At 43.3% G+C, this 12,090-nt stretch overlaps 2 protein-coding genes across 9 annotated transcripts in view; one reads left to right on the forward strand and one right to left on the reverse strand.

Moving 5' to 3' along the window:
- Positions 1-12,090, reverse strand: part of MTOR (mechanistic target of rapamycin kinase) — a 100,312-nt gene that overhangs the window by 52,475 nt on the left and 35,747 nt on the right. For all 8 annotated transcript variants that reach the window (XM_075279963.1, XM_075279957.1, XM_075279962.1 and 5 more), the window contains 4 exons: positions 10,942-11,088; positions 10,716-10,858; positions 10,469-10,631; positions 9,370-9,515 (listed from right to left, as the gene is read on the reverse strand). In XM_075279963.1, coding sequence (XP_075136064.1) covers positions 9,370-9,515; positions 10,469-10,631; positions 10,716-10,858; positions 10,942-11,088 — 599 coding nt within the window. The remainder of the gene's footprint in view (positions 1-9,369; positions 9,516-10,468; positions 10,632-10,715; positions 10,859-10,941; positions 11,089-12,090) is intronic.
- Positions 5,562-8,555, forward strand: ANGPTL7 (angiopoietin like 7). The gene is made up of 5 exons (XM_075279954.1): positions 5,562-6,075; positions 6,752-6,852; positions 6,933-7,127; positions 7,523-7,721; positions 7,815-8,555. The coding sequence occupies exons 1-5, from the start codon at positions 5,700-5,702 to the stop codon at positions 7,982-7,984; spliced, it is 1,041 nt and encodes a 346-aa protein (XP_075136055.1). The 5' UTR covers positions 5,562-5,699; the 3' UTR covers positions 7,985-8,555.

A 12,090-nucleotide genomic window follows, 5' to 3' on the forward strand; every position in this document is an offset into this window, starting at 1 on the left:
CCCACCCCAGATCACACCGTCTTCTGCCTATTTATGTATCACAAGACACCAAGTGCTAGAACGGAGGCAATATACAAAGAATTTGTACCATTCCCAACAATACAAAGCACTTCAAGCCTTTGTTGTTGCCTTTAATGAAGTGATGATCCCTTGACATTCGGAAGTGGCAGGAGAATCAGGCGCAGGCCTTGAAATGCCAAGACGTTAAAAACCAAAGTCCCTTACTATAAAACAGAGCAGCACAAATAAGAGCATAATGTGACCGTCAAATAAGGAGCTAGATATAGAAAATGTGAGAACTGCTTAAAGGGAGAGATCGCAAATATCTGTCAAAATGCAAATAAGCTCTTTGGAACAATGAGAGGGTTGTCACTGTTCTTGAGCAACAGCAACGCACTCATTGTTCCAAATAACGAATATGCATATTGACAAAAACGTTAATATCTCAGCAGATGCACCGGCTCACAGGGGGGAGATGGGGTCACCACAATCAAAATGTATCAGCTAGGCCTCGCCTACATCCACACAAATGTTGGATGAAATTTTTCGTAGCTGTTGTACACCTGAGGGCCACCTGTTTCCACAGGCTGTACCTCGTCCTGAAGATCCAATGACACTGTATGATGAGAAGTAGACCATATACTGCTTACCTGAGAGCCGAGGTCTCTTCAAATAACTGGTCAGTGGAAGTACCAAGAGATGGAACCCCACAATCTGATCTAGGCCAATAATATTAAACCTGTAAGGTGGTTTATCCACCTAAACTGGCTGCCATCATGTGCAGAATGAAGTCATTTCCTTTCCATTGGTGCCCGTCTGTAATCTTTCTGCTGTAACAAAGTGAAGTTATAAATGTCCGAAAGCATAAAAAGTCATCCGTAAACTATCCTAAGTAGTTCCGAGGCGTAGATTCGGTTCAGTCACGATGTCCCCTTACTAGTCACTAGAGATGAGCGAGTACTATTCGAAACTCCCGTTTCGAATAGCACTCACCCATAGGAATGAATGGACACAGCTGACACGCAGGGGGTTAAGCGGCCGGCCGCCAGCAAAGTCTGCGTGCCAGCCTCTTCCATTCATTCCTATGGGTGCGTGCTATTCGAAACGGCCGTTTCGAATAGTACTCGCTCATCTCTACTAGTCACTCCTCCTGGGTCACATCTCCTATATAGCCCCCTCGCCCCCTAACATCACATGGAACATGTTGATCACACCCAGCAGGCGTGACTAGCAAGAAGGCAGAGTGAGTAGGCTGAAGCTGATCCCCGGCCCTTTGACTCCTTAAAGGGGCTCTATCACTAGGAAAAGTCATTTTTAACTAATCACACCTTTGCATTGCCTTTAGAAAATCTATTTCACACCTACCTATAGTATGTAGATTGCCTCAGTGGTTTCTGAATAAGTCCGTTTTTATTCATATGCTAATTAGACTGGTGCACGATAGATCGTGCACACCTCTCCTATTGTTTCCTATCTGAGGCTGCTGCTGATGATGATGACTCAGCTTCCTGTTTGCTTCACACACCTGGCGCCCTTAGTGGCTGCCTCGATAGAGGGCTCCAAGCTGGGAGCAACCTTATCTTTCCTTTCTCACTCTTTTTCTCTGTATCTTCAAAAATCCTGTAACCAAGAAAACTAGCACTATGAATTAGCAACTATAAATCGAATGGAAGACCCTGTGGAGTTTTTTGTTCCTTTTGTTTCTATTGTAAAGCATGGACTCAAGACCTGGTTTCAGCTGGTTTCCTGTGTCTACACATGTGCCTATTACCATCCCCCCCAGGACACCATGCGGCATGGAGGAAAACCTACATGGAAGTGTGGACTTCTTCGTTCAAGGAGATGAGTTTTGGCGTCTATTGCTGATGTGTGAGGATGCCTACAGCTGACTGGTATTTCTTTCTATTACTGTGGACACGTGGGACTCTGTTACAGCCTGGGAACCATCACCCACCTAACCCAGGAGTTATGGAAGCTTGGCAAGAGAACAGCACCATGTATACCTGGATGGCTTCAGACTTCTTTGGGGAAGTAGAACACAGTGGTAAGGAGGAAGGAGGAGGAGGGCTTGTGATGAAGGACATTTGGGGCATTTTTTTGTGGTTAATGGACAATAGTGCTGATGCAAGATACCGAACTATCAGCTGTGAGCATGAGATCTCACCACCTACCAAAGGAACTACCACATGTTATCATGATAGCTGCCTATGTCCCCACCTCTGCAAAAATGTTTTTTTTTGCCTGTTATATCTACATGCTGTGACCCCCCCCTCCTCGTGTCCTCCAACCACATTCGGCTGTATTATTAACATCACTCCACACAGAGAACTAAATGATCCTGCAGTGTGTCTGTGTTTCTTTCGTTTTAGTTGCTATGATTCCTAGGATTTCTCTATCTGCCATGAGCTTCTATGTGTTTCTCTCTTGTTATATACTACTGTACCGTCTATGAAACTGTATCAATGAAATTTCCCCATTGTGGGACTATTAAAGGAATATCTTATCTTATCTTATAGAAGATAATAGAAGAGACGAGGCTGCTGGGAACTTCCTGAGCTGGCTGAAAGCTCATTAGCATATCAATAAAAACAGACTTATTCAGACACCACTGAGGGCTCGTTCACATCTGCGCCGGCACTCCGTACTGCAGGTTTCCGTTTCCTGCATAAAACAGAGCAGGATACGGAAACCTGCAGGATTCATTCTCACCCATTCATTTGAATGGGTGAGAAAGCTGTCCGGCCGTGAGCGTTTTATGCTCTCCGCCGCGAAACCGGGTTTTATAATCCGGACACAGAGTCGGACATGCAGTATTCTGTGTCCAGATTTAAAAAAAAAACGGTTTTGCGGCGGAGAGCATAAAACGCTCAACGCCGCTCACGGCCGGACCCGGTCTGTGGTTTCCGTCTTCTGGCATGCAGAAGACGGAAACCACAGAACCGAGACCCTGAACGCAGGTGTGAATCTAGTGTCAGGCAATCTACATACTAAAGGTAAGTGTGAAATAGCATTTCTAAAGCCTATACAAAGATGTGATTAGTTAAAAATGACTTTTCCCAGTGATAGAGCCCCTTTAAAGTAATTTATACATTTTAGGCTTTCAAAAACATATAAACTTTACTGATAGAGAAAGGGTCAGTTCACACAGAGCTTTTTGCAGGCTGATTTTGAAGTGGAATCCGCCTCAAAATCTGTCTGCAAAAAAGGCTCCCATTCATTTCAATGGGAGCCGCTCTCTTTTTTTTCAACCACCGATTTTTTCAACTAGTGGGAAAAAGAAGCGACATGCCCTAGGTTGCGCGAGACTCACTCCCGATTAGGCCCATTCATTCAGGCCTAATCAGGAGCGGGATGCTGGTGCACTGCATCAGCATCCCGTTGTGGCTAGCTGAGCGGAAAAGGTTTCCGCCGTGTGAACATACCCAAAGATTACTGAGGAACAGCAACGTTAAAATAAGAGCTTCATCCTGCACATGATGGGATCAGTTAATAGTGGAAAAATCACCTGCCAGGTTCCCTTATAATTTACCTGGAATCTATTATTGACAGATATTATTGGATCATGGACTTTCTGATATTCTTGACTATCGGAGAAAAATATATAAAATTTGCACAATAGTCTCTGAAGAAATCAGCCCAAAATAAAAGGAATTTTAATATCTAAAGCTAAATCATGTTAATTTTTTTGGATTTTCAGATGCGAGATTGACGGACTACAGAGGAGGTGTATAATATTGCATGCCTGGGCAGAAAACGCCAGACATTCTCCGCAGAACTGGAAGCATTTACTCATAATTACGTCCCCCTATTATTTCCGGCATGGACTTATTATTTTAACATGTTTTCTCTTAACATGGTGGCTTTATCACAACACTAATATAAGGTTCCCAAGATTTCTCTAGCGGCAAGACAGATTTACTATTAGAGATGAGCGAGTACTATTTGAAACTCCTGTTTCGAATGGCACGCTCCCATAGGAATGAATGGACGCAGCCGGCACGCAGGGGGTTAAGCGGCCGGCCGCCGGCAAAGTCTGCGTGCTGGCCGCTTCCATTCATTCCTATGGGTGCGTGCTATCCGAAACGGCCGTTTTGAATAGTATTCGCTCATCTCTATTTACTATACATTACTGCAGAAATTTGTATTAATTATAGCGCATGTATCTTTTTATTACAAATTTGGAACGTCTTGATACTGTGCATTTCAGATTAGGTGTAGATAAAAACTTGTAGATAAAAACTTGGCCCTTTGTATTTTTCAAGATCTCCGCTTGTCTACGAATGTATAGTGCTGATATGTCTCATAGCTGAGGATTTGTTTCACTTGTATCTAACCTAGACAGTGCTGGGCTCCAAGCTGTTAGGACAAGTGAGAGATTTGTGCTGATGATGTATCTGGTTTATAGAGCATTGTTTAGACCTGATACAATTGACAACCCCTCAGCTATGAGACACATTAGTATCATTACTATGAAACATGTTAGTATCATTTCTAGCTTGACTGCAAGCAGAGATCTTGAAAAATACAAAAGGGAGAACTTAGGCCAAATTTTTATCTACGGTACGTCTTAATCGGAAGTGCACAGGATCAAGATGTACCAAATTTATTTTAAAAATTTACAGGTTTTTTTAGTCTTTTTTTGTAAACCGCGACATTCTAATTCACCAACAAGCAAAATACGTAAAAATTAGGAATTGAAGTCTGCAGTACAATAAAGGGTGCAGAACTTTTATGACTCTGACTATTTGGGGAATGTAATCCCTCTTCCTCTTGGGACACGTGCTATAATTTACCGGCACTATTTTTGCATTTGGCGGACAAAAGAAAAAGGAAGCGTCTGCCACCTTCACTTCCAGAGCCACCGACCGGAGCTCCAATGTATTTATTATTGCTCCCTGTCTCCGTTCGCCTCTCCAGCGTTTTCTTCGTGCTTGCATTCTTAGGAGATGAGGGGACTGTTTTTCGGCGGGCTCTGGGGACCAGTGTTCTGCTGGGCGGGGTGTCCGTCCAGTTCTAGGATGATGCCAAATGGTGTGAACTTTACAATGAAAAACCTCCCTAGAAATGTCATTCTGCAAAGCCTATGCTTTAGTAGCTAAAGGTTTGCAGATGTTGAGACGTGCTGAGTAAAGTTTGCTCGCCACCTTATGTGAAGTGGTAGAATTTTTTTTACACAATGGTGCTAAAAAAAAAAAAAAAAAAGCAGGTCTACTCCTAGACCCCAAGGTCTCTGCAAACATCAAAGTTTTCCATACCAGCACAAGGCTGACAGCGGCATGAGGACACCCAATATAGCTGGCTGATTCTTTCAAAGTTCTACACAATTCTTTTTTTTTGTGCTCTCCGCCCAGAAAGGGTTAATGTTGACTATATCAGGGGGGAAAACTACACTACTGGGAAAACAGACACATGGCTCAGCCAAGCCCCACCCCCTTGCTTTTTGGGATGACTGGAGGAATGGAACGTGCAGACTGGCACCTGGTGCGGAGGAGGAGATGAACTGGGGTGGGAGGGCAAGTGGGGAAGGCTCAACAAGATAGGATTATTTAAGATGCTGCAAAAGGTTCCTACAGCAGATCAGTGAAAGCAAGAAAGAAAAGAAGCCACTTTCTACAACACACTAAAGACTCAAGTACAGAGGCTCCTCTACCTTAGAAGACGTCTTGATCCTGCACAAGTACCTGCACTCATCCCTCATCATGAACTTCCCATACTTTGCCTGTGTCGGCATCTTCCTGCTTTCTCTAGCAGTCCTTCCTTCCTGGTCTCAAAAACCTCCCAAGAAAAAGCCAGCTGGTGGGAATGTTCTCCTGAAGATGCCTAACTGCTGCGAAGAGGTCAAAGACTTAAAGGTCCAAATTGCCAACCTAAGCAGCCTTTTGGAGGAGCTGACTAAGAAGCAAGAGACGGACTGGGTGAATGTGGTCATGCAGGTGATGAAACTAGAGAGCAGTCAAAAGCAAGTGGAAAATCGGGTGACTGATGCAGAGGAGAAGTACTCGGAGATGAACAACCGGGTAGAAATCCTACAATCTCGAGAGCAAGCAGCCCAAACGCAGACCCAGACCACAGCAGGTAAGAGGTGCCAGCTAGTCCCCCATTATATCTAAAGATCCCTTAAAGAGGTAGTTGCTTAGCAATGTGCGGTAACAGACACACAAACAGAAGACCCGTAGACGCATTCCCACTAAATGATGTTCCAGCAGAGACTTGCTCTAAGATTTTTTCCAGGCCTCGCCAGTAATACTGCAGGCACAGAAGAGGCACTGAAACCCCCTCCGCCCACCAACACCATAGCTCAGATTAGTGTCAGAAATCTGTAAAACAAATCTCAGACTCATTCCCTTGGGGAAGGGGGGATCAAAGACAATTTGACTTCTATTCACTGCAGATGGTGGGTGGACCTGGAGCATGGAACATGGAAGACTTAAGACATTTCATTTCTGTACATGCTGGAGGAGGAGGCTTACAATTACCCTCAGTATCAGACATGTCGCAGGTGTCTAGGGGCAGATTTTGACAGGCAGGAGTAACATAAATCTCCTAGGTAAGACTGGATAGCTGGAGGCGGGCTACAGGTGGTCCTCGCAGCACATGCCTTTGACTTTAAGTACTATATATATACTTTACTACCGCTTCTAAGGAAATGCCTGGAAAGCATGAATGATTTACAACTTGCCCAAATTCTAGACAGGGTGGGACAAGAAATTTGAAAATTCTTGTGACCGTGGCTTTGTCTTCTACTTCATAGATGCCATTTATGACTGCTCAACCCTCTACGAGAAAAACTACAAGATTTCAGGGGTCTACAAGATGCCTGCCAATAGTTTCTTGGGGAGTCCAGAGATGGAGGTAAGAAATCTTCCGCTATTTATGTGGCAGTTCTGTACAAGCCTTTCTTCTTGCTAACAAAGCCTTTTTATTGCCACTAGGTATACTGTGACATGGAGACCCAGGGAGGTGGATGGACTCTGATCCAAAGGCGTAAAGTGGGACTGGTCTCATTTAACAGAGACTGGAAGCAATACCGGGAAGGCTTTGGCAACATCCGTGGAGACTTCTGGTTAGGAAATGAGAATATCTACAGACTGACTCGTAGGCCAACCGTCCTAAGAGTGGAGTTAGAGGTGAGTATTAACGCCATAAACACCTTTCTATATTGGATATAACTGAAGCAAACCCTCAGCTGTGAGCAAGAATAGGTCTTTAAGTTTGTATGCAATTGTAACTGCACCAAATTTAGTTTTCTTGTGGTTCTGTACACAAGTTAAATTAGGTAATTGATAAGAAATTGACAAGTTACTGAGCCTTTTATGTAGATTATACTAATATAAGAAGTGTAAAATAATGTATATAGGTGGGCGTATACTTTACATCCCAACTTTATCTCAAATCCTGTATGAGAATATTTTGTCTTGTGTGCCAGTGATGCACTACGATCATGATCTGCCTCATTACTTACCAAAAGCATAAAGTTACTTTTTTTTTTTATTATTAATTTTTATTGTATCCTTAACACTAGGATTGGGACGGTCATGTCAGATATGCCGAGTACGCCCAGTTCTCCGTCGACAATGAGCAGAACAGTTACCGCCTCTTTCTGGGAAACTACAGTGGAAACGCCGGAAGAGACTCTTTGCGCTACCACAACAACACTGCCTTCAGCACTAAGGACAAGGATAATGACAAGTGCCTGGACGACTGTGCCGGGCTTCGCAAAGGTAAATTTGACCTAATACCACTAATATTCACATGTGCATTTCATATTAATGTTAAGGACTTTACCATTTACACTATGCTATATATATTCACAGGTGGCTACTGGTACAACTGCTGCACAGACTCCAACCTCAATGGCATTTTCTATCGCAATGGTGACCACAGGCAGCACTCAGATGGTATCAGCTGGTATGGCTGGCATGGGTCCACCTACTCTCTGAAGAGGGTGGAAATGAAGATACGTTCACAGGACTTCCAGCCATGAAGCAGGCAATTCAACTTGCTGGGAAGCCATAGAAAACACCTCAAGTAGCGCCATCACCTGGTGCATTTACTTCATACCTTTTCTTGTACAGTCTGTCTGCTCTGTGTATAAAAGCAACTAGTTCCATATGGGAAGGCAGTGACATGCTGAATAATGGGAGCAGCAGCTAGGAAGCCTACGACTGGCGGCTCACTGAGCTGATAATGTAATGATCATAATAATATTGTATTTCCACCACATTCAGAGACGCAGGGTACACTGGGGTCTAGTGGTGACAAGACATGACACTATCCTCTTACAAGAGGAACCCGAGAAAGAGCCAAACACAGCTCAGAGATGTATTTATATAGGGAACCGAACACCAGGACAACCACTAGGGGACCAGACAATTTATCCGATCCCCAGTACCGCAGACACTACAAAATAAATCATGGAAAGTTTTTGTGTATAGCTCATTCCCCGCGATGTGATTGTTGTAAGTTACTGTAATGTCTATTTTTATTTGCTTCATAAACTGGAAAAAATAATTATACAATTGGCCAAATGGTCAAAAATAAAGGATTTTTTGTAAAAAAAAAAAAAAAAAATTCCTCTGCTTCCCATTATTTAGTTTTGTGCAATGCGTGGATCCCAGTGTGTGAAGACATTTGCTGTGACTTATTCATAGAAACAATCAGTTACAGGATACATGGCCCACCACTCACTAGTGCCCTGCACCCATCCATGCTCCTATCAGACATATGAACATATGTAGAGCTGAGAAGAAACTCATCGATGAATAAGGTGAACTATGTCATCACCTTGCACAGGTCCTTAAAATCTCTTCCAGCAGCAATATCATATTCATCTTTAACCTTTAGAACAAATACACTATGACAACTGCTAAAAAGTGTATATGGAGGTCATAGAGGGGTCTTCCCACTCAGGGGTCTCACTTTTTGTGTCAGAGTAAAGAGGCGGATCTATCAGTCCCCGCCTCATCTATATTTATTACATAGACAGTCATTTATTACAAGTTCTTCTATATCACCCTACACTGCAACAACTGCAGGGGAAACTTATGGCTGGCCACAACTTAATACTAATTATATATAATAAATAGAATACCAATATATTACATAATAAATAAGACATATCTGAAAGCCGATAATAAATGATCCTTCACTTCTCGTACACCAAAATATCACAAATGTGTCACAGCTACATCAGCATAAATCAGTCTGTAAGCTGCGGAGTGTGACAGCTGTGATCTGGACTTAGGAAAGTGTGGAATTTGTGAAGACACTATTATTGTGCTTCAAAAACAGAAGTGACAGGGGTGAGAGGTCAAATGTCAAAGAGAAGACCACACATAAGGAGAAACATAGGCATTACGATTTCCCTACCTGATGAGGGACTCCAGGATTGCTGGTGTCGGTCCTTTCTGGAATTCAAGCTCTTTGTAATGTAGAGCTTTGGCGTAAGCTCGGCATTTGGATGCCCTTTCTCCGAGAAGGACCACTCCATTGTCGTCTCGTAAAGGCAGAGGGCCCTAGGGGAACAAGGCAAGAGTAGAGACCGTATTAATAACATTATAGAGGCTAGGACCTTGTAGCAACATCATGAGGGTTCTATGCAAGAAACACATGCTTCCCTTACAGAAGACCTTGGCTATATGTGACAGACAGTATTACATCAATGCCATATTTCAGACACCTAGCACAGTGATGGCGAACCATTTAGAGACCGAGTGCCCAAACCGCAACCCAAAACCCACTAATTTATCACAAAGAGAAAACACACCAAATTAACCTTAATAATGTGCGGATCCACAATTGCAGACAATTACGGACCTGCAAAATACGGTCACGTGAATGGGGCTTTATAGAGCTTTCTGCTCCACTGTGACCCCCACACTGTAAAAACTGTTTCAGGGAGCCTTCACACGGAGTATACACGCCGCTCATTCTGAACATAAAACACGTTCAGAATGAGCACATAAAAACCAGCTCCCATTGACTTGAATGGGTGCCGGCATACGAGCGCTCCCCATTGAAATCAATGGGAGGCTTTTTTCCCTATTGCTTTCAATGTGATACGCGCGGATCACATTGAAACCAATAGGGGAAAAAAGCCTCCCATTGATTTCAATGGGGAGGGCTCATATGCCGGCACCCATTCAATTCAATGGGAGCTGGTTTTTATACGCTCATTCTGAACGTCTTTTACGTTCAAAATGAGCGGAGTGTATACTTCGTGTGAAGGCTCCCTCACCGTGACCCCCACACTGCTCCACAGTAACCCCCACACAGTACAATCAGCTCCACAGTGGCCTCCACACAGTATACACTGCTGCACAGTGGCCCCCCCACATCATAATCTGTTCCACAGATGGGTGCCCAAAGAGAGGGCTCTGAGTGCCACCACTCGCACCTGTGCCATAGGTTCGCCATCACAGTCCTGTATGGATTCTTATTGCTTATGTACACTCCAGTTATTGCATACCTTATCGCTGTGCTCCATAAACTCTGCCAAATTCAGGAGGGTCTGTGTGACCTCAGCAATGTCCTGTGATGTTAGGGCCATTTCAATACTGCGGATCAGTTCATCCTGTTGATCTTCATTCAGCTCTGACCAGCAGGAAAGGAAGGCTGCATTAAATAGATCTCTGCATGCAAAAAGAAGAAACAGTCACATATAACTTGTATAACTATGTAATTCCATCAAATGAATGCAATGGTAGAGGACGCACCTGGCCAGTGGGTTATATGCTTGCGCCAAAGACCAACATGAACGTAGAGCCGGGGAAGAGGAGTCTTTAAGTAGCTCCACACTTAGACGTCTCAACCATTCCAACCAATCGTCTTTGGACACTCTACGAGCAGCTCCCCAGGCCTGACCAAGAGAGAAAACCAAGTTTAAAAGAACACATCCCGTTGGATATGAAATGTTCAAGACACACCAGTTTCCTTCATTACCTTCTGTAGATTGGTGGTGCTGACATGTAGCTTCTTCATAGGCCCAGTATCCAACGGACCACTGGAAAAGCCTTCTCCTAAGTTTCCTTTTATTGTCCGATGCTGATAAATCAGTGGATCCTCTTCCTCATCAGCAAGAGTATACCCCTAATGTAAAAAAATAAAAGAATAAAAAATTATGGCCACTGACACTATGTTCACATTTGCGCCTGGTATCCGTTGCTGTCTATATATAGATTAATAATTTAAAAAAAAAAAAAAAAAAAACCTAAATGGCTACACAGCATATAACATAATTTGTCTTTCTTGACGGATCATTTAATGGGTGTCTGTCAAAAAACTGTCCGTTTGTAGCAGACCTAGTTATTTTGGGGGGGTTTTCCTACAACTAAATCTGAGCATGTGCTAAGAAGAATGAATAGGGAAAAATGGACTGCAAAACGAACACAAATAGATTACTATCCGTCAGTAGTCTGTCTGTGTCCGCCTTTCATAGACCTCAATATGAAAAAACAAAAACACACAGATCTGTTGCTGTCTGTCACATATAATTTTTTGGATGCAGCAAAAAGCATTGTAAGTTCAATTTTTGTCTCAGTCCAAAAGAGCAGATACATGGCGGAAATGCTCCAAAATCACACCAGATGTTTTTTACGTTCTAATCAGTTTTTATGATGTTTTGATGGATCAGAAAAACTGAGTAGGTGCGGAGACACCAACGCTGATGTAAACCCAGTCTGACAACCAACAATCAACAGAAACTCTCCTTCTATAAACCCTCTCCTGCTCTACTTCACATATACATGGTGCTGGAGTCTGGGACTGAATGCAAAGTGTTGCACGTATCCAGTGCTGTGATATAGGTGCAAATTGAAATAGAAAAAAAAAAAAAAACCAAAACCCCCCAGCTTTATTCTTAAAATGTTATCCAGGGTGTGAACAAACTAATATTGCGTCAGTGATGGTCCAACTGTCCCCCTGTTGATCAGCTGTGTGAAAGGGTCTAGAGATGAGCGAACAGTGTTCTATCGAACACATGTTCGATCGGATATCAGGGTGTTCGCCATGTTCGAATCGAATCGAACACCACGTGGTAAAGTGCGCCAAAATTCGATTCCCCTCCCACCTTCCCTGGCGCCTTTTTTGCAC

The sequence above is a fragment of the Leptodactylus fuscus genome, chromosome 6, assembly GCF_031893055.1.
Source record: "Leptodactylus fuscus isolate aLepFus1 chromosome 6, aLepFus1.hap2, whole genome shotgun sequence".
In the NCBI taxonomy this organism is placed as follows: Eukaryota; Metazoa; Chordata; class Amphibia; order Anura; family Leptodactylidae; genus Leptodactylus; species Leptodactylus fuscus.